Source organism: Lithobates pipiens, unplaced genomic scaffold (genome assembly GCF_037356315.1).
Source record: "Lithobates pipiens isolate NorthernLeopardFrog02 unplaced genomic scaffold, aLitPip1_a1.2 Scaffold_8, whole genome shotgun sequence".
In the NCBI taxonomy this organism is placed as follows: Eukaryota; Metazoa; Chordata; class Amphibia; order Anura; family Ranidae; genus Lithobates; species Lithobates pipiens.
The window spans coordinates 475965081-475984002 of NW_027507903.1; the positions used below are offsets into that span (position 1 = coordinate 475965081).

An 18922-nucleotide genomic window follows, 5' to 3' on the forward strand; every position below is an offset into this window, starting at 1 on the left:
ACATTACTAAAAAGAGGCAGTCCAAAAAACAAAAGAAAAAACAAAAATAAAACCCAGGATATATATATATATAACTGACATGCAACAATACTAGGAGTTTCTCCATGGGGGACCCAAAAGAAGTCTTTATGTCAGGGATAAATTTGTTACCTAGAATAAGCTGTAAATAGCTAAACAGTTAAAAGGGGTGATAGTATCTCACATCCAGCCTGTCCAGAGGAAGCATGTCCAAACAAATACCAGCTTAAACACATTTGCATAATTTTAATTTAAATCAGCAGGCAAAAATTGAAATGGCAAAATATTTTTTTTTTGTTAATGGAGATTTTTTAAATCTGCGATTTTATTTCTCTATTTAAGAAACGTTTTGAATGAGGACGGAGTAGCAGTATACCAAAAACATCAATAGCAAAAGTTTGCTCAGCAAACTTGTACTAGGAAAGCACAGCATTAACTGAGTTCCAATGAGGTGAAAAATGTCAATTGCATTTATACGTTCTATACAGGAACTTCTGTTTCTCTGCAATTGTCACGTACAGAAAATAAGTAAAAAAAAATAAAATGGCTGTAATCCCAAAAAATACAAAAATTCTTCGGAAACTTGATGCAGTATAAGAAATCCGTAAAATAACTCCTGGCCTACATATACATACACGTATACAATGGGCCTACTTATTTCCTAATTAAATTTCCATTTAAGGTCTTGGCACGATCCGAGCCCCCGAAACCTTTCCACTTTCCTAATGTACAGCTGAGTATAGCTTTGCTGCACCAAGCACAGGATCTAAAACTATTACAAAGAAAATTAGGGAACTATAACGGGGTGGCCAAATTAGATACATTAAAATTATGTCCTATATATATATATATATTTATATGAAAAAAAGAAAAAAGTTCCTTAAATTTTTAAAACTTTTTTTTTCTCCCCAAAACAACATTTTCTTTATTTTCGCCTGTTCTCCAACTATCTCAAGTGCAAATATTCATTAAAGGCTTCTTAAAGTCTGGTGACAATTAGGATGTGGGATTTCATCCCGCGTTAAGCATGGTAAGAACCATGGCACGCTCACACGCACACAAAATACATAAAATATTTCTTTTTATCACTCTATTTTTTTTTTTTTTTTTTAAGTCTCTTGCCATCACCTGAGAACTGCAACTACAGTTTAAAATAAAATATTTTTTTTTTTTTTTTTTTTTTTTTTTTACCAGCTGCTGGTCAATTGTCAGTTCTTTAAGAGATTGTCTAAGAAGTAACACTGTCCTAAACTTAAGACAGACCAGAAAGAAATGTAAAAAAAAATGTATGGGCTAATTGAGCACATCATTACAAATTTGGCACTTGCTAATAGAAATGCAACAGATGAGGAAATATGTCCATGGTACAGATGGAAAGATTCAGGTATCCACACATGACGACAGTCCCTTGGATCCACCCACAACGCCAAGGAAAATGAAGGAAGGGGAGGAGGAGCCAGCCAGGAGCATCTATTTTTTTTTTCAGGTGCGTTACCAAAAAAACAAAAAACAAAAACAAAAAACAAAACAAAAAAAAAAACGTATTCCTCTTTAAACTTTAGCACAAAACGACAAAACACATTCACAAGCCACTTGTTGGCACTGTGTACCTGAGTGAGATTTTCTAGAACATTGTAGAACAAACAGCCAAGTTTTTTGTTGTTTTTTTTTTGTCTTTTATATACGAAAAAAAAAAAAAAGTTGAAGGGTAAGACGTCAGTGCTGAGCAGCTAGATTACTGGCATTAGTTTACCCATAGCTTATCCCGTTCTTTTGGTGGAAAATCTGTGGTATTTTGTGTTTTTCATTTTACTTTTCCAACCCCGTGCATTTTGGGTCAAGAGTTTTATTCTGTCAGTTAAAAGTCCCAGCATTTTTTTTAAAGAACAGTTAAAAGTAACAGTCAGTGTATCCAAAAAGCTCATGCTTCACCACTGATGAAGGCGAGTCGGGGTTGCGCCTTATTAAGTCCTCAAAGTTCCAGCCGTACCCCATCCTGCATCAGTTGGCGTGTGCCGCACTGTGATTTTCACTGTCACTGACAAAATCTGCGTCCGGATCGTCGTCCTCCTCGTACTCATCATATATTTCACCGTTCATGTCATCATTTTGCATCTCCTCCTTGATGTGGGGCTCCTCTCCTTTGATGCCGAAAGTGCTTTGGATGACCTGCATGCCGGGCTCTGGACTGCTCGAGACGCTTGAGTGCTCCGACGGCAAGTGAGGTGATGGCATGCCCGCCATTGCGATGGCTCCTGGGTACACCACACCCGTTGTAGTGATGGGGATTTGTGCTTGTTGCCTGGAACAAATAAAAAGAATGTTAAAATATGGCCATGCATTTTTAGGTTTTAAAAACAAATCTATTACATATCACCTGTGCTTTTTCTGGGTCTATATCCTTTTAGAGCTAAAGTTTAATCTGTTCCCTCCCCCTCACCAATATGCCCTTACATTTTTTTTATTTTTTTAAATAAAACTTCTGTTATTACTTCATACCTTATTTTATACCTAGTAACATCATTACTGGGTATGTGTGCTTCTCTATGCAACGCAGGCAGATCATGGCTGATGAGAGAATCCAGCAGGGTGCTGTACATAGCTTCCTAATAACACCTCAGTTCTCCTTTCAAGGGATCTCAGCCCTGATTCAAGCAGTGGGCTGGCTCTTTGGTGAAGTTATGCAAATATCAAAATCTTTTGATGGGTGGAATTGCATATAGACCACCCTAGGCAGCACCCATATGTGATGCTGAGACTCTATGATTAAAATAATTGAAATCCAATAAATGAAAGGGTTGGGTCAGGCACTCTAAAGCCAGTCATAGATGTTTGAATATCAGCCGATTCAACAGGATTTACTGAGATTTGAACCATGTACGAGCAGGCTGATTATATCAAAGTTGATCGATCGATTGGGTAAAACCACCCTGACAGATTTTTCATGCAACTATTGCCAGCGGCTATAACCACTAGCAATAATCACTGTTTGTTCTCCTGGCTAGGACGACACACCTCACCCACGTCAGGAGATAATAGTTCTGTAGGAGAGAACCTGTGGATGCAGGAAAGAACATCATGTAGTCTATGGACGGCTTAAGTTTGGCAAAGAAAGGCATAGATGCTGGATGTCAGCAAATGAGGCCGACTCAATCTGACTTGCTGCAGCTTCTAATTCACATTTTACTAAGCTCACAGTATGCAGTAAAATTACCAAAGTAAACATTTTCAGTACAGGAAAGGAGCCTTTGCAAAACTGAAGGCTGGTGTTCACATTTAATACTGCAAAACCCTGACGAACGCACACTTCCTTCCCCTAAAATGTGTTGGCTTTTACACGTTATTAGATGGACCTTGACTTTTAACTTTTAGATTGTTCCAACACTCTTCTTCATACACTCTGCATTTGCTGACTAAGGGACCATAATACTACTTCATAGTTTTAGAGCAGCCTTGCCATTGTACTCGAGTCATTGTATTCCGACTTCAGCAGATTACACCACCTCAGCATCCGGCTCCATGCAATCCTAATCTTCCATTAGATCCGGCCTCAAAACATCTTTGCTGTGCTTGAATGTGCCCAGACCCACCATGACCTGAGTGACTAGGCTGACCCTTGGCAGAACACACACTTCCTTTCCTACATAAAAAAAGGAAGGATTGGTGGCCCCTTGGGCAGATTTGAGTAATCAAGAATACTCTGATGAAACCCACACAAGCACAGTGAGAACATGCAAACTCTCTGCAGGTAGTGTCCTTGTTCCCAAGGTAAGAGTGCTAATCACTAAGCCACAGCACTGCCAAAATATATGTATACTTAGTGTAGGCACTCTGAATTCTAGGGTTGGCATGTCAAATTTGCATAAGCATTTAGTGTACATACTCCGCCTGTTGGATAGAGATACAGAAAGAATCTAATTTCTGTTCAGAGGCTAGCAGAACCACTTACCCTACATTGAAATACTGTCTCATTTCTTGTCGCCGGTTGCGCATGATCGCCTTGTACTCGCCGATCCGCAGCTTCTTGCCATCAACTAAACAGGTGCGTTTTGGCCGCGGCTTGTATTTGTAGTCGGGGTATTTCTCCAGATGCTGCTTGCTAAGTCGAGCTTGTTCTTCATAGTAAGGCTGCTTCTCTAGATTCGTCATGGCTTTCCAGCGAGACCCTGAGCAAAAAAAAAAAAACACTATTAAAGAGCAGGCTATGGAAAACACAAGCAGATTGAAGGTGTATTTCTGGGCAAACCTTTTTTATCTTTTAGTGCTGTAAATAAGGATTAGATCTTCTGTTGGCTTTACTGCTATGGGGGGCTCCAATACAGAGATCTCCACCTACTTCCTATCGTGGTGACAACAGTTTCACCAGATAGTGTGGAAAATCTGCAGCGGGGGTGCAGACCGAAATACAATTCTGATAGTGGTTCCTGGATTCCCCTACTCTACTAAAGAAAAGCATTTTTATTTCTCTGTGATGCTGATTTTCCCAGTGATGTCACTGTGACTGTAAGGCCTCCTGTACATTCCTGCTGGTAAACGGACATTCACAGGCAGTTGGCTGCTTTTTTCAGCTGCCCCTGAACTCATCCAATGTTATCTTATCAGTACATGCACACAGGTTCGTTTAATGTAGTTTTTAAGTAGTTGAGTTTAGAGGCCTTTTTTGGAAAGCAAAAAAATGAGCTCAGACGCTGAGTTTAGCACTTGAAATAGCTCTAAACGCTTCTGAACGCGGTAACTCGCCTTTAGTTTACAGGCGTTTTTTTTTTAGCTATTTAAAAAAAAAAAATTTTTTTTTCAAATGCTTCTAAAAGCAAACGTCGCTAAATGGACAACTTAAATGTGAGTTACTATCTGTCAAGTTAAATCGTTTAGGAGAAATTGCAAAAACGTACATTAAGCCTAAGTTAGGCAAGTCTCTCCAATAGAGAGATATGCAAAAGAGGGCTTTTTCTGTTAGCGTGGAATCGTAGCATTTAACCACAGTAACTGGCTGAAAGTTTCCAACTCAGCTAACAGACACTATGTAGAGTCTCTAGTTTATATTTTACTGCCTTCTACATCACCTACACAATGTAGTGATTGTACAACAAAACGGCACTGCGTATAAATAGAATTGTAGACTTTATGTTCACCTTCTAAATTTTACAAACCTAATTTATGAGAAATTAGAACAGTTCATGTTCTGTAATTTTGTTTTTGACTGGTATGCACTTATATCTAAATATATTATACATCTTATTTTAGTTATTTTTATTTGACAAACATTGGCATTAGTATCCTGACAACTCCAGACATGTGCACTGTATTATCGGTTGGAGTTTCTCAGCACAGCCTATAGTGGAAGTTATGTCATTCTGGATATATGGCCTCTGGATGGATCTATTATCAGTGTAGAATGCAGTTTCCTGTCCCCCTCAAGTAACAAAGGTTAAAAGCAATAAAACAGTATTAAACCCAAAACCACATCTAAGAATTGGTAAGCTGCAATTTAATAATTGTTTGTACTGCTTTAATTATAACAGAATTTTTGGGGTGACTGGAGAAGGATTGTCACCAATGTAAAAGCGATAGTAAAGCCTTTTTTTTTTTACTTAAAAATAACAACATGTTATACTTATTTGCTCTGTGCAGTGGTTTTGCATAGAGCAGCCCCAATCCTCCTCTACTCCGGTCTCTCTTCGGTTCTTTGGCCCCTTCCCCCATGACGAGAGCCCCCACAACCAGCAGCTTGCTATGGAGGTGCCGAGCCGCAGCTCCCTGTGTCCATTAAGACATGGAGTCTCGGCAAGGCCACGCCCCCTCTCCCCTCATTGGCTCACTGACCAATGGTGCACCACTGCTGTCTTAGCCAATGAGGAGGAGAGTCTTGGGCAGGCGAGTCTATTGTGAAACATCGCTGGACAGAGATGGGCTCAGGTAAGAATTAGGGGGGCTGCTGCACACAGAATGTTTTTCATCTTAATACATAGAATGCATCAAGATAAAAAACCTGCTGCCTTTACAATCACTTTAAGGTTCATTTGTGGTGTTTGCCCCATTACAAAGATCTCTTCCCACCAGTTATTAGATGAGCCAGTATTTTTTTGTTCCTAATATTTTAAGTCAGGAGAATGGCAATACACATTTTATATTTGTAGTTACTGGATGGCCAGATCTATTTACTGCGTCCAAGTAAATTATCAGCAATGTGGAGACTAATCTCATCTAACCTTAGAGCTCAACTACCAATTTAAAAGATAAAAACAATGACATGTATATATCAGAAGCTCTTGGGAAAAAAAGTCTGCATTGTCCCAGAACAAGCAATCAAACACATAGAATAAATTTTGGGGGGGGGGGGGGGGCAAAGTATGTGACTGTGTTGCATATCTTGAGAATGCCGTCTTATATACAGAGAAGGCACTGCTGTGACACAGATACTGAGCATCTACAACAGTGACTGTGTGAGCTGCAAATCATTTCACTACAAAACCCAGACAGATCTCGTCTACCGGGCCAGAACTGTCAGATAATGAGAGCTGACAATGTGTAAGTCAGACTTCAAACATACGCCCTGTCAAACCTGAGCACCAATTCCTCTTGTGTGCCTGACATGATAAAAGACACAAAGGGAATCTTCCAACTAATCACACAGAAAGAAAAAACACAAATCTGACCAACTAGACTGTCACATGTATGCGGATGGCAAAATTTAGTATACTGTGAAGGACAATAAAGTGTAAGCTCCTACGGTACAGAGACTCACGTTGACTAACTCAGTGTTCTCTGTACAGCACTGCAGAATATGTCAGAGCTATATAATTATAGCTTGTGACTGTGGTGGGGTCATTAGAGTGCAAGTTCCTTTGGTGCAGAGACTGATGTGAATAGTTCAGTGTTCTAGGTAGAGCACTGCAGAATATGTCAGAGCTATATAAATGTATATTATAATATATTTCCTTCCCTGTGCACTTGCTGCGTCTTTCCCGTTTCTTTCGCTCTCTGTTGTTTGGAAGCAGAACAGATCAAAGTCGAATTTCCGGGGCAGAGAAGTCTGTCATATTTTTTTTTAACGTGATCTGCAATGAATTTGCACGTCGTCTGTGAACTACTGTATGAATAATGGAAGAAAGATGTGTGCGCACGCTCCTGATCCCGGGCCAAACAGTCAGAGGCGATTCCTTCTGTTAACAATTTCAGGGGAACGGCTGATTAAGACCAGACCTTGCCGTCATATAAAACACTCGAAACCCTTTAAAATGTCAGCGTCGCTCTCGGGAGACGTAGAAATGTCAGCTAAGCTCAAGTGTCTGTCTTAAAGAGAATGTGTCTATAAGGTATCAATGGAGACAAAGGACGCCCTCACCTCAACCAGGGTGACATATGGGCAAGGTGCCATTATCTTCTACACAGTTGGCATGCTCTGCAGTGATCCAATGTAACATATTCATGATACGATGGATCAGATTTATGATACAATGGAGCAGATTCATGATACAATGGAGCAGTTGGGTGGTTAATACAATGTAGCAATTACTTAAATCAAGAGTCTCCCTTACATTCTTCGTTTATAGCTAATAAAAAGGTATAAAAAAATCTGACATAATAATATGTGAAGCAGTTTTTAAAAGTAAAAATTCAGCTCGGACCAAACTTTTTTTTCTTTTATTTTCTTTCTATCTGAGGCAGCGTTGGATAGATATCCTCCCACTTCCTGTGCTGGAAACAATAGTTTCACCAAACAGGAAGTGAAGAAAAATTTTAACCAAGGGCACAGATAGAAATAAAAATCTGACACAGGTTTTCTCTACTGTCTGTCCTTGATGTTTTTAGGAGAACTTTCCTCTCTCCTTGTCTGCTGAACCTGCTGCCATTAAGTCAGTGAGGGGAAATTGCCACAAATGAGCCCTGGCTAGCAGGAAAAGCCAATAGGGTTTATAATCCTTTTCCACACTATCCCAAACTAAAAGAAAAAGGTACACCCTGGCATTTATCATCTGCCCCACCAGATATACCCCTGTAGTAGCCAACATTTTCTTTCAATGGCTCTGAATCTGTCAAAATGAAGTCAGGGTGTACCCAGGTTCCAATTCTGACCCTCTCTAACATCACTGGGCACTTCATAGAGGTGAACATCTGCCAATAGGCCAAAAAATATTAATTGGATTAACCCAATTCTTACGAAAGTTGTGAGTGGCCGAATCTTTACGATAAGTAAGTGAATTTAATTAAACTGAAAAAACGATATCTTGATGTGTGTTTCCAGCTTTATACACCATATTAGCTTTGTAATATATCAGACTGATGACACATTGTATCAATGTCACACACAGTATTTGCTATCCTTAATGTGACCATACCTAGTATTTTGCTAATGTTTGAATTGTGCATGTCGGGGAAAGCCTGGAGAATTTTCCTCCGCTCGTCCTTCGCCCACACCATGAAGGCATTCATTGGACGTTTGATATGTGGCTCACTGCTGCCGCGGCCCCGGGCCTCTCGATATATCCGGGACTCAGACACACCAGCACTTCCTGCAAAAAGACAATGAGAGGAGTTAGGCAGCGTTCCTGGCAAAAAAGGCTGTTAATATCAGGGATCTGTGGCTTCTCCACAGCAGTACATTATACATATACTGTATACATACATTATTAACTCTGTATTACTAAGGATTGGAATAGGAGGATTAGGAGTAGAGCATTGCGGCTGGTATTGCCTGGTGTTTATTGAACCACAAAGTGTTCAGGACACATTCTCTTGTGTCCAGTTCCTCTCCCCCTGCATAGTGACAGTTGGCAATTGCTCTGTATTACACAGCAGGGGTGGCTGTCAAAATGCAGCCACTCCTATGTAAAATTATATTTGCAGATAGTCCGAAAGTGTCATTGAGTAAATACAAAGCAACAATGTAAAATGTATTATTTAATAAGAACATCAAAAGGTGTGACCTGCGTATAACTAAAAAAAAAAAAAAATGAAAAAAATAAGGAAAAAAAAAAGATTATTTCTTATTTACCTGCTTATTAGCCCTAATCTGTCCTAACCACTTTATACCCCTTTTCCGCCAAAAAAATAAAAAAATTTGAGAAATTGAGAAAATACAATTTTCTTAAATTTGCAAATAACTTTGTAATGCTTTATTGCAGAAAACATTTTTAAAAATTGTAATTTTAAAGGGGACACAATATAGAATAATTTTTTAAGAATATAATTATTTTTTTTTTAACAATGGTCAAAAAGAGAAACAAAGCAAATAATACTTCTAAAAGAAAGCCTAGTTTTCCCCCAAAAAACATTGTACGTATCTGGAAACGCTTCACACCGACGACAATTTGGTGTGTGCAAAAACACAATGCTTTTGCTGATGCATGGGGGTGCCTTTAATAATAAAGTATGTTTGCGCACCTGCAAAAGTGCAGCGCATTTTCTCTCCTGGTTGGGAACGTGCACAAAATCGCAACTCACACATACACTAAGCAAGGTCCATAAAGACATGGATGAGTGAGTTTAAGGTGGAGGAACTTGACTGGCCTAAGCCCGATAGAACACCTTTGGGATGAATTAGAGCGGAGCCTGTGAGCCAGACCTTCTCGACCAACATCAGTGCCTGATGTGGTCAAATAATCCCATAGACACACTCCTAAACCTTGTGGACCAGCCTTCCCAGGAGAATTGAAGCTGTTATAGATACAAATGGTGGGCCAACTCAATATTGAACCCGACGGCCTAAGACTGGAATGCCATTAAAGTTTGTGTGTGTAAAGGCAGGCGTCCCAATGCTTTTAATAATATAGTGTATGTCAACCTAGCTTAAAGCCTAAATTTAAGCTAAAAATAAATAAATAAAAAATAGCACAAGGGACATTACATACTTTTAAACCAAAGTGTCCCTTGTGCTGATCTTAACAGAGTCGCCCCACAGCTGTAATCTTCTACTCCTGTAACATCTTTTTTCATTTGTGCTGCTAAGTCATTTATATTGCAATATCAGCAGAGGAGGGAGAAATCCAGTCTGCAGTGTGAACAATCGACACCATTATTGGCACGGTAAAGCCAGTACTTACCGTCAGAGTCTCCGCTCAAATTAAAATCCATCATGCTGTGACTGAACTTTCCATCATCGTTTTGCTTGACTGCCATCTGCTGGGACAGACAATCTAGGGACTGCTTGTCCTGTGGGGCGAGAATAAAATAAATACTGTAAGGTATTGTAAATCAGAGAACAATACAAGAACAATAGAAAGAAACCAAACAAACTGATCAGTAATCTCAGCACACAGAAACGTTCATGTGCCCTGTATCATGGTAGGACTTCCTGCATCCAACACAGTGTATGACCAGGAAACCTGACAACCAGAACAATTCATTGTCAGCATAGGAGTCATCCCTTTTATTTAATGGAAGCTTATCATGCAAAATTCCAACATTCCTACATCCCAATTGTACTACGAATCATAAACTTTCTATAAGCACCATCCAGTGGTGATGAACATACACATTTCTAAGGAATCAAGGGGTGCCAAGTGTCTTCTTTTTTGTACGACTCACAACTGACTTCAGTGAGGTACACAGGAGGTGGTGGAGCCAAAGACATGGATTTTTGAATGTTCCACACCTCCAGACCCCAAAGCAGTGTTAACTTATATATGGATTTACATATACAAATGATACTGTGATGTGTTTCCTCAAGAGGTTGCTTGTGAGTCAACAACATGATTTGAAATGTTAAATTCCATGACTATAGTCTGTATTCACAGAGGTGGAATTGTATTAAATTCCTACGATTTAGAAAGTGAAGACTGACATGTCCTCCATATTCGGTTAAACAGACACTTCGATCCCTAACTATGGCGGAGATCGATGGATCACATTGTTACAATCTGTTTTTCTGTCTCTTGCAGAAACTTTGAGGACATCCAGGTAGAATGAAGGACACCTATCACCGAGTCATATGTCATCCAAGAAATGAATTGTGTCACGCTGATTTAGACACCGATCCAAAAGCCAATAAAAATCTGTTTAATGTCTTGTAATTGGCAGGCAGATTCGGCATAAAGATCACTAATTGGTTATGGGTGGTTCAGGACGCCCACTATGAAATCACAAGCAAACATTTCTGATATTGTGGCAGCAGCTCAGCGGAGTCACCAGCTGTTACAGATCAGAAGGAGGAAATGTATGATGTGACGTGTCGCTACAGGGATGGTTGGAGGCCTCACATAACATATTGCAGGAAAACTGCACTAGTCAGCCCAGACATGAGAAAATAATACCAGAAACAAGAAATCATCCAAAATACTCATATCAAGGATGGCAACAAGACCAGGAGGAACCAAAAATAAATAAAAGTCACATAACTAGAGAAGACAAATACCACACATATACAACTCCACTGGTGAGATTTCCCTGCAGTAGTTTGCATCTCTGCCCCTCCCACACTGGTAAGATCTCCTTGCAGTAGTTTGTGTCTCTGCCCCTCCCACACTGGTGAGATCTCCTTGCAGTAGTTTGTGTCTCTGCCCCTCCCACACTGGTGAGATCTCCTTGCAGTAGTTTGTGTCTCTGCCCCTCCCACACTGGTGAGATCTCCTTGCAGTAGTTTGTGTCTCTGCCCCTCCCACACTGGTGAGATCTCCTTGCAGTAGTTTGTGTCTCTGCCCCTCCCACACTGGTGAGATCTCCTTGCAGTAGTTTGTGTCTCTGCTCCCGAGAATAGAAGACTTCTCTCTGGCTACAGGAAATATTTTGGAGGCTGTAATTTCTGCAGTCAGGATGCCCAAACTTTTACACATTTTAGGTTTCTATTTACAATTCTGCTAATGTTCAGTATATAAATAGTAATTGCCTATCAAATGATGACATGCGTTTGTCAGTTCCTTCAGAAATACACGCACTAATTATCACTTCAATGTAGACTCCACCATTGAGGGTGCTCAAATGCCTTTATCCTGCCGCCAAGTAGGTAACATTGATCCTACTAGAACACACCTTCACTGAGGCACTCTGCCATTCTGTGCGCATAACTTTGCTGAACGGCCGCTCTGAAGCATTTAGAACTCTCTTCAAAGAGCGGCAGATATGGCCGCCAAGACTTGTACCTTCGGCACTCCTCTCCTCGAAGACAAAAGTCATCGGAGGAGTGAAATGAAACATATTGTGCACTCTCGCTCGCCGATTCCCTCTTCCCCGATGGCGCTTTTATAACTTTCTATTATTCCAGTAAAAGCTGTGCAGACGACAGACCACCAGAGAGGATGAAAAGACCTTTTGAGGTTTTAATGATTAATTAGTTATCTTTTTATTACTGCAGAATGTAGAAACGACGGAGTGTGTTAACCCCCCTCCCCCCAGTATCTGGAATCTTCCACAGATAAAAGACTATAATCCTCCCACTGTATCCAGATACATTGTTAAATTACTGATGAGTGAGGCCTCTGTGTGGGCTTCTGTGGGGCGCTGAGGACAATGGTGAACCCCCTGTTTTTTCCATGTGTATGGTGGTGACAACTGTAAAGTATACGTGGTGGAAAATCCTGGATATGGATGGTATTTCTACAAAAAGCGGTTGGCCAGTGCAGTCAAGCCCAAGTACCCAGTGCTGTGCGTGCCAGTCCTACAATACCATGCAGTAAGTGACCGTCTTATCTGCAGGAAGATTATACGTTCAGGAAAAAAAAAGAACTCTTGCATGACCACTAAATTATATAAATTATTTTATAAATGTCTACATGCGTTATTTTTTATTTTTTTTAATCATAAAATGACACAGCTGGGCACACTCTTTGCCAGAAGATCCTGTACTGTCAGACTAACAGGCCGTTTAACACTTTCCCCATCTGACCACCAGGGGTGCTCCACTCTCACATTACAGGGATCGAGATCTGCTATATATAATGCATAAAGACAACCTATTTTTTTTTGCAAACAATGTACTATAACTTAGTAAATATTAACATTCATAGTCTCTGACAGTGTAATAATAATAATACCAATGTGTGAACTGATGTGACTGGCTCAGTGTTCTTTGTACAGAATTGTGGAATATGTCAAAGCTATATAAAATGAATAATAGAGATGCACTGAAATTTCGGTGGCCCAAACAAATCGGCTGAAAATTTTGTTTTCGGCACCTTGCCGATACAGAAAAAGCTGATTTGCACAAAAACGCACGTGATTTTGTCACAATTTTACTGTGCTTATGGTGTGTTTTTCACACGTCGTGTGACTCAAAAAACGCATCAAAAACTTAACTTGCTTGCTGCTTTTTCAATGCATTTCAATGAGGAGGTGTGTTTTTGATGCTTTTTATTTTTAACTGACCAAAAATGCAGCAAATAAGACTTAACACCACAACGGAAGCGCAATAGACCAGTGTGAAGACATACATAGAATTTAAAGGGATGCAAAATTCTTGAGCTTTTCTTGCTCTAAAGGTGCCAATAAGGGCCGACAAATTCATATTTAAATTCATGATATTAGTTAAAAAGTTGAATATCTCTCTCTCTCTCTAATATATATATATATATATTTTTTTTTTTAAACTGTAATTTTCGGCCAAGTGCATCCTGAATGGTAGGTTTCCATTTGGTGCACCTCTAATAATAATATGAGGGCTTTCTGTAAAACCCTGCAGAATAGGTCAGCGCTATATAAATGATTACTTTTATTTAGTGTGTGACTGTGGTGAGGACATTAGGGTGTAAGCTCCTCTGGTGCAGATGCGACTGGCTCAGCGTTCTTTGTACAGCACTATGGAATATGTCAGAGCTATATAAATTTATAATAATAATAATAATAATGCATTGACTGTGGGTGAGAATAAGCTTCTCTGGTAGAGACTAATGTGACTGGATCAATGTTCTCAGAATATGTCAGAGCTATTGAAATGTATAATAATTAAAGTATGTGTGGTGTGTATCTTTCTCAATTAAGAAATAAAATGTTGTTAGTTATTGCTTTATTTTTCTAATCCAATATAACAGTAGTATAATACAATATGTACTGATCCTTTAGAACACTATAAAAAGTTACAAACCTATGATTCACAGCAAAGGTAATCATTGAATCTTTATTATTCTATTTACTGTACATACAGTATATAATTCTACTAAATGTGTTTATTTCAGTTGCTGCTGCGATATTATAAGTCTGAATTAGGCGACAGGAGGACCCCTCAGACCTCTGGTGCATTTCAGCAGCCCTGACCTGAAAGAGTCAATACAATTTTGGAGTGTAACTAAAGTCCTGGCAGGAAATAAAATGAATGTGGTGACTGAGCCTCTGCTACAAGTTATTGCTGGGCTGCCGCTTATATCTTTACATTGCTGTCATTAGAAAAATAAAATTAAATCATTCTCGAGGCCTGCACACTCGCACATAATCAGTCTCTGGCGTGCGTGGGCTCTCATTAGTTGGAACTTATGGCATGATGAAAAACGAGGCACAGCGACAGGGCTGCGACATACTTTACTGACCATCTGTGAAAATAGGTCCACTGCCCATCGGAGGCGCACAGCTGTAAACGTACGGGAGCGGGAGGCCAATGAAAGAAACCAGCCTCCAACTCAGAGAAACATCTCGAACTATACGTGGCGGTGTTCTTCGTATGAGGGAAGGGAGACTAGTGGGAATCAGGGTCCATCTTGCGCACACCTCCGCAGATGGAGTCCTCTGGCAACCGCCCAAACAGTTAAAATTAGATGGAAACAGAGCGTTGGGCTTCAGACTGTCAGGAGAATCGGGGAAAAAAAATTCTAAGCTGTTCCACTTATCTTCAGGCCAAATAATCGAGACATATCAATGCTGACAAATATTTATGCAGCCTGAGAAAGGGAGAATAAGAAAATAGAGATTGTTCTGTAATTTTCCCGCCTAGAGACCAAATCTGCAATAAAAATTACTTTTCTACTCCACAAAATCCCTTTGTTGGAGTCCACTGAGGGACACAGGATGCCATCTACTGTTGGGTTATGCTTCAGTAGGCGGCAGTAAAACTCAACAGTAGATGACTTTCAGTGTCCCTCAATGAGCGAGAAAGTAATACAATCTTTATTTACAGAATATCCGATTGGGTAAAGGAACCCTCTGCAGGATTTGGGCCGAATCTTTGGAGTTTCAGATGAACAATCTTTTCCATTACATATAATTTGGCTTTCTCTGCAGAAAATCAGAATATTGCAATACTATGCAGGGTGGTGTCAGATGAGTATGATAAGAAGATTTGCTCTCATCTTAAAGTAGCCCAAAAACCCCAAAAAAGAAATTGGTTTAACGAGAAACAGCCCACAATCCCAGTTGTGCAGTTTTTTTATTTACTATGAATCTGCTGCGATTAGAAAGTGATCTCTCTATGCACGCTTCACTTAAGCCTTCTAGACATGGCTCGAATGTCACCCGATTCTTGCTGAATTTGAGCTGTGGGTGGCCCTGTCAGCACGAAAAATCTGTCAGAATACAATAGCGGCCAGGAGATTCCTCCAGCCATGCTGTTCAGTGTAAATGGAGGGATCTACTGGATTGCCCTTGTTCGGTATGAAATGGCTGAGATTCGAACCATGTATGGGCAAGCCTGCTGGGTTTTAACCTGAGATTATTGCTAGTGGCCGTTATAGCCGCTAGCAATAATCACTGTCTTCTACCAGCAGGGGTGGCTTCCCCTGTTGGGAGAAGACAATGGCTCGGCAGGAGGTATTCCCATATCATCACGGTCTGTGTTGGTGGGGGAATCAAATTTCTTTCCTGCAACCCGTGGTCTAAATTAAGCTGGGACTCACTTTCTTAACAATGAATTTGTCTATGATGTCTATCAGACATCAAAGAAGTACAAAGCTGTGAGAAGATTTTCCTGTAAACTCTCTAGAATGACAAATAGCATCTCTCCACTAACCTTGACTCATAATCCCACTTATCTCCGCAAGGCTGCATCCCCAAACTACTTTCAGCTGTGGCCAAAATATTTTGGCTGCAGAATTATGGAGGTTTCAGCATCTGAGAAAAAATAAATTCCTGCAGAGCAAAACTCTCTTATCACCATTTACTTACACCCCCCCCCCCCCCCCCCAGTACTTCCTTCTAGTTGCAACTAACTGGGATTAGTTGAGTGAGAGTAGTTCAGGTAACAGTGGTCAGTGACAAGTAAGCAGGTACACATACTGGTAACCAAGAGAACGGGCAACTGGCACAAGACAGAAGCAGGAGCGAAAACTGATCTGGAAGATTAACTACCTGTACCATGACAGAGCCTCTCCACATTATTATAATGTACTCCCGTTCAGGGCGCAGCCTGTCAGCCCAATTATGGCCCCCTGTCTGGATGACTGCACTGTAACGGCAGTTAAACAGCACGCTCCTGGGGTCGCCCGCAATTTCTGAAACTTCCGTACCATGAAAAAAGCTTTTAATGGGCCCCTACACCCAACCACGAGACCCTCTCTGCAACTACATAGGAGTCGGGTGAAGAGCGGCTGTCTAAAACGATTTGGTCGGTTGTCACTTGATAATTCCCAGTTAGCACGCGGGGAAGGGAGGAGGGGGAGGTAAGGTTGCCTCTGCTCTAGAAGATTAAAAAAAATATATATATAAAATAATAAAAGCGGCTACAGATGCTCTGTGAATGCAACCAACTGCTGCCCCCGTGGATGAATTCAAGGCGCTTAACAAATAACGGCAATTTAGCTACGCTGCCGAAGAACAGCTCCAGTCACTTTACATTAGCATCTGGCTGAGCATTAAAAACCTTTTCTACACGGGGAGCAGCAAAAGAGGAATTTCTGCTCCGAGCGCCCTTTCAAGAATGCTTAAATATTTGAATATAAATTCCTTTGTGCCTGTGATCACGTCTTCCACTATAATACACTGTTTATACGGCCCGCTGCCCGCACATGAGAGCACCTACAAGGCTTACGTCGCCAACCTGCGAAGTACAGGAAGTCGATAAGCGGTTCTAAGTGGGCACTGTGCGGTCTGCAGTGCCAGCGTCACTCCTGCTCTAGACAGGGACTTTAACCTGTTGCCGACCGCCCCAAATACATATATTGTGGGAGCAGCGGCTATTACAGGTGAAATCACGTACCTGTAAGTGATCTTTACTTCCAGATTTGATTGGACAAAGCGGGAGCCAATCAGCAGGTCCGACGGACCCGCTGATCCTTCCCGACAGAGGTAGAACGGTGGTCTGCCTATGTACACAAGGCAAATCGCCATTCTGCGACAAGGGAAGACCGAGATCCTGCTAAGCAGGAACACAGTTCTGTCTTCCCACAGTGCAAGCACCCCCCACACAGTTAGAAAGCGGGGACATATTTAACCCTTTGATCGCCCCTTCCCTGCCAGTGTCATTAGTACAGTGACCATGCATACATTTTAGCACTGATCACTGTACAGGTGTCACTGGTCCCCAAAAAGTGTCAGTTTATATCCGATGTGTCCACCGCAATATCGCAGTCCCACTATAAGTTGCTAATGCCTCCATTACTAGTAAGAAAAAATAAAAATAAAATTTCCATAAAAATATCCCATATTTTGTAGACGCTATAACTTGTGCAAACCAATATACGGTTATTGGGATTTTTTTCTTACCAAAAATATGTTGCAGAATATGTTTATAGCATAAAAAATAAAAAGCTTAGAGATAATCAAATACCACCAAACAATTATTTCTGGGGGGGTGGCATCAATTTTATTTGGATAAACCATTGCACGATAGCACAATTACCAGTTAAAGTAACGCCGTGCCATAGCGCAAAAAATGGCCTGGTCATGAAGGGGAGTAAACCTTATGGAGCTTAAGTTGTTGAAGGTTTTTACCTTAATGCATGCCAGCGACTCCTGCTGCTGTCAATCACAACCAGTAAAGAGGAAGCTGGGGGTGGTTCTGACACACAAAACCAGCTTGGGAGTGAGTCTGCACGGGTGCCCCCATAGCGGCTTGCTATGGGGGCAAGAGGCAAAAGGGAGGAGCCAGAAGTGCTGGCTGGGCACCTGAAGACAGGAGGATCGGGGCTGCAAAACCATTGCACAGAGCAAGTATAAGATGTCTGTTATGTAAAAAATAAAAAATAAACTGTGCCTTCACAATCACTAACCCTAAAAAAAAAAAAAAAAAAAAACGGTTTCCATCAAGTCCAGAATATGCTCAGTAATGTGTCAGTGTGTTTAACACTTCCAGGTATTTATAACCTCTCACAGAGATCACAGCTCTTCCTTATCAATGCTTTCATCTGCTTTTCTCTCCATGACAGCACCAGATTTTTCCAGGCATCATCCAGGGTCACCATCTACTTCCTGGATTTAGATGCCGTCTCAGAGATTAAAGAACCATGTAAATCCTGGTGCCTGTGCGGTTCTTTGCTGGTGTTCACAAGTATCTGACACAGATCAGCCTTTGCTGCAGCCTCACATCTTGTGGCTTGCTACAAAGTTACAATGTTGCAGTCTGATCACTGGGGTAGAAGGGACATTGGAAATGCTCCCTTCTGTCTGCAGCAGACTGAGGACATCATCTCAGTCTAGGCAAAGTCACTGACTGGAGCTCAAGCTTTTTAATGATAAAAGGTGGAGCTTTTCTGAAAAAGGATACTGTTGCTGTATATTGCTGTATGTCAGGGAGTTATTTATGCAGAGTCAGAACGCTGCTAAGTCCACTTTAACGTTACAGCATATTTCTGAAATTGCATATGACACATAATTTACAGCTTTCTGTAAGAGGTCTCCAAGTGATACTTAAGTTCACTATGCGGACACTGCCATTCGAGTCCGATGTCCAAGTCCCAAGCGAACGCAAGCTCATGACTGTAAATGTTAAGCTGCCTGTTCCAACCTGGAAAAAGACTGCTACCATATCATAGCAGATAATGGATGACCAATCAGAGTACTTGGTTCCTGAAATAAACATCCAGCCCACATGAAATGACAACATACGTATCCT

General features: G+C 40.8%; 1 protein-coding gene across 5 annotated transcripts in view; it reads right to left on the bottom strand.

Moving 5' to 3' along the window:
- Positions 1–249: 249 nt before the first annotated feature.
- SOX5 (SRY-box transcription factor 5) overlaps positions 250–18922 on the bottom strand; it is a 282904-nt gene continuing 264231 nt past the window's right edge. For all 5 annotated transcript variants that reach the window (XM_077468726.1, XM_077468727.1, XM_077468729.1 and 2 more), the window contains 4 exons: positions 10062–10170; positions 8358–8531; positions 3968–4184; positions 250–2320 (listed from right to left, as the gene is read on the bottom strand). In XM_077468726.1, the coding sequence (XP_077324852.1) occupies positions 2020–2320; positions 3968–4184; positions 8358–8531; positions 10062–10170 (801 nt within the window). In that variant the 3' untranslated portion in view covers positions 250–2019. The remainder of the gene's footprint in view (positions 2321–3967; positions 4185–8357; positions 8532–10061; positions 10171–18922) is intronic.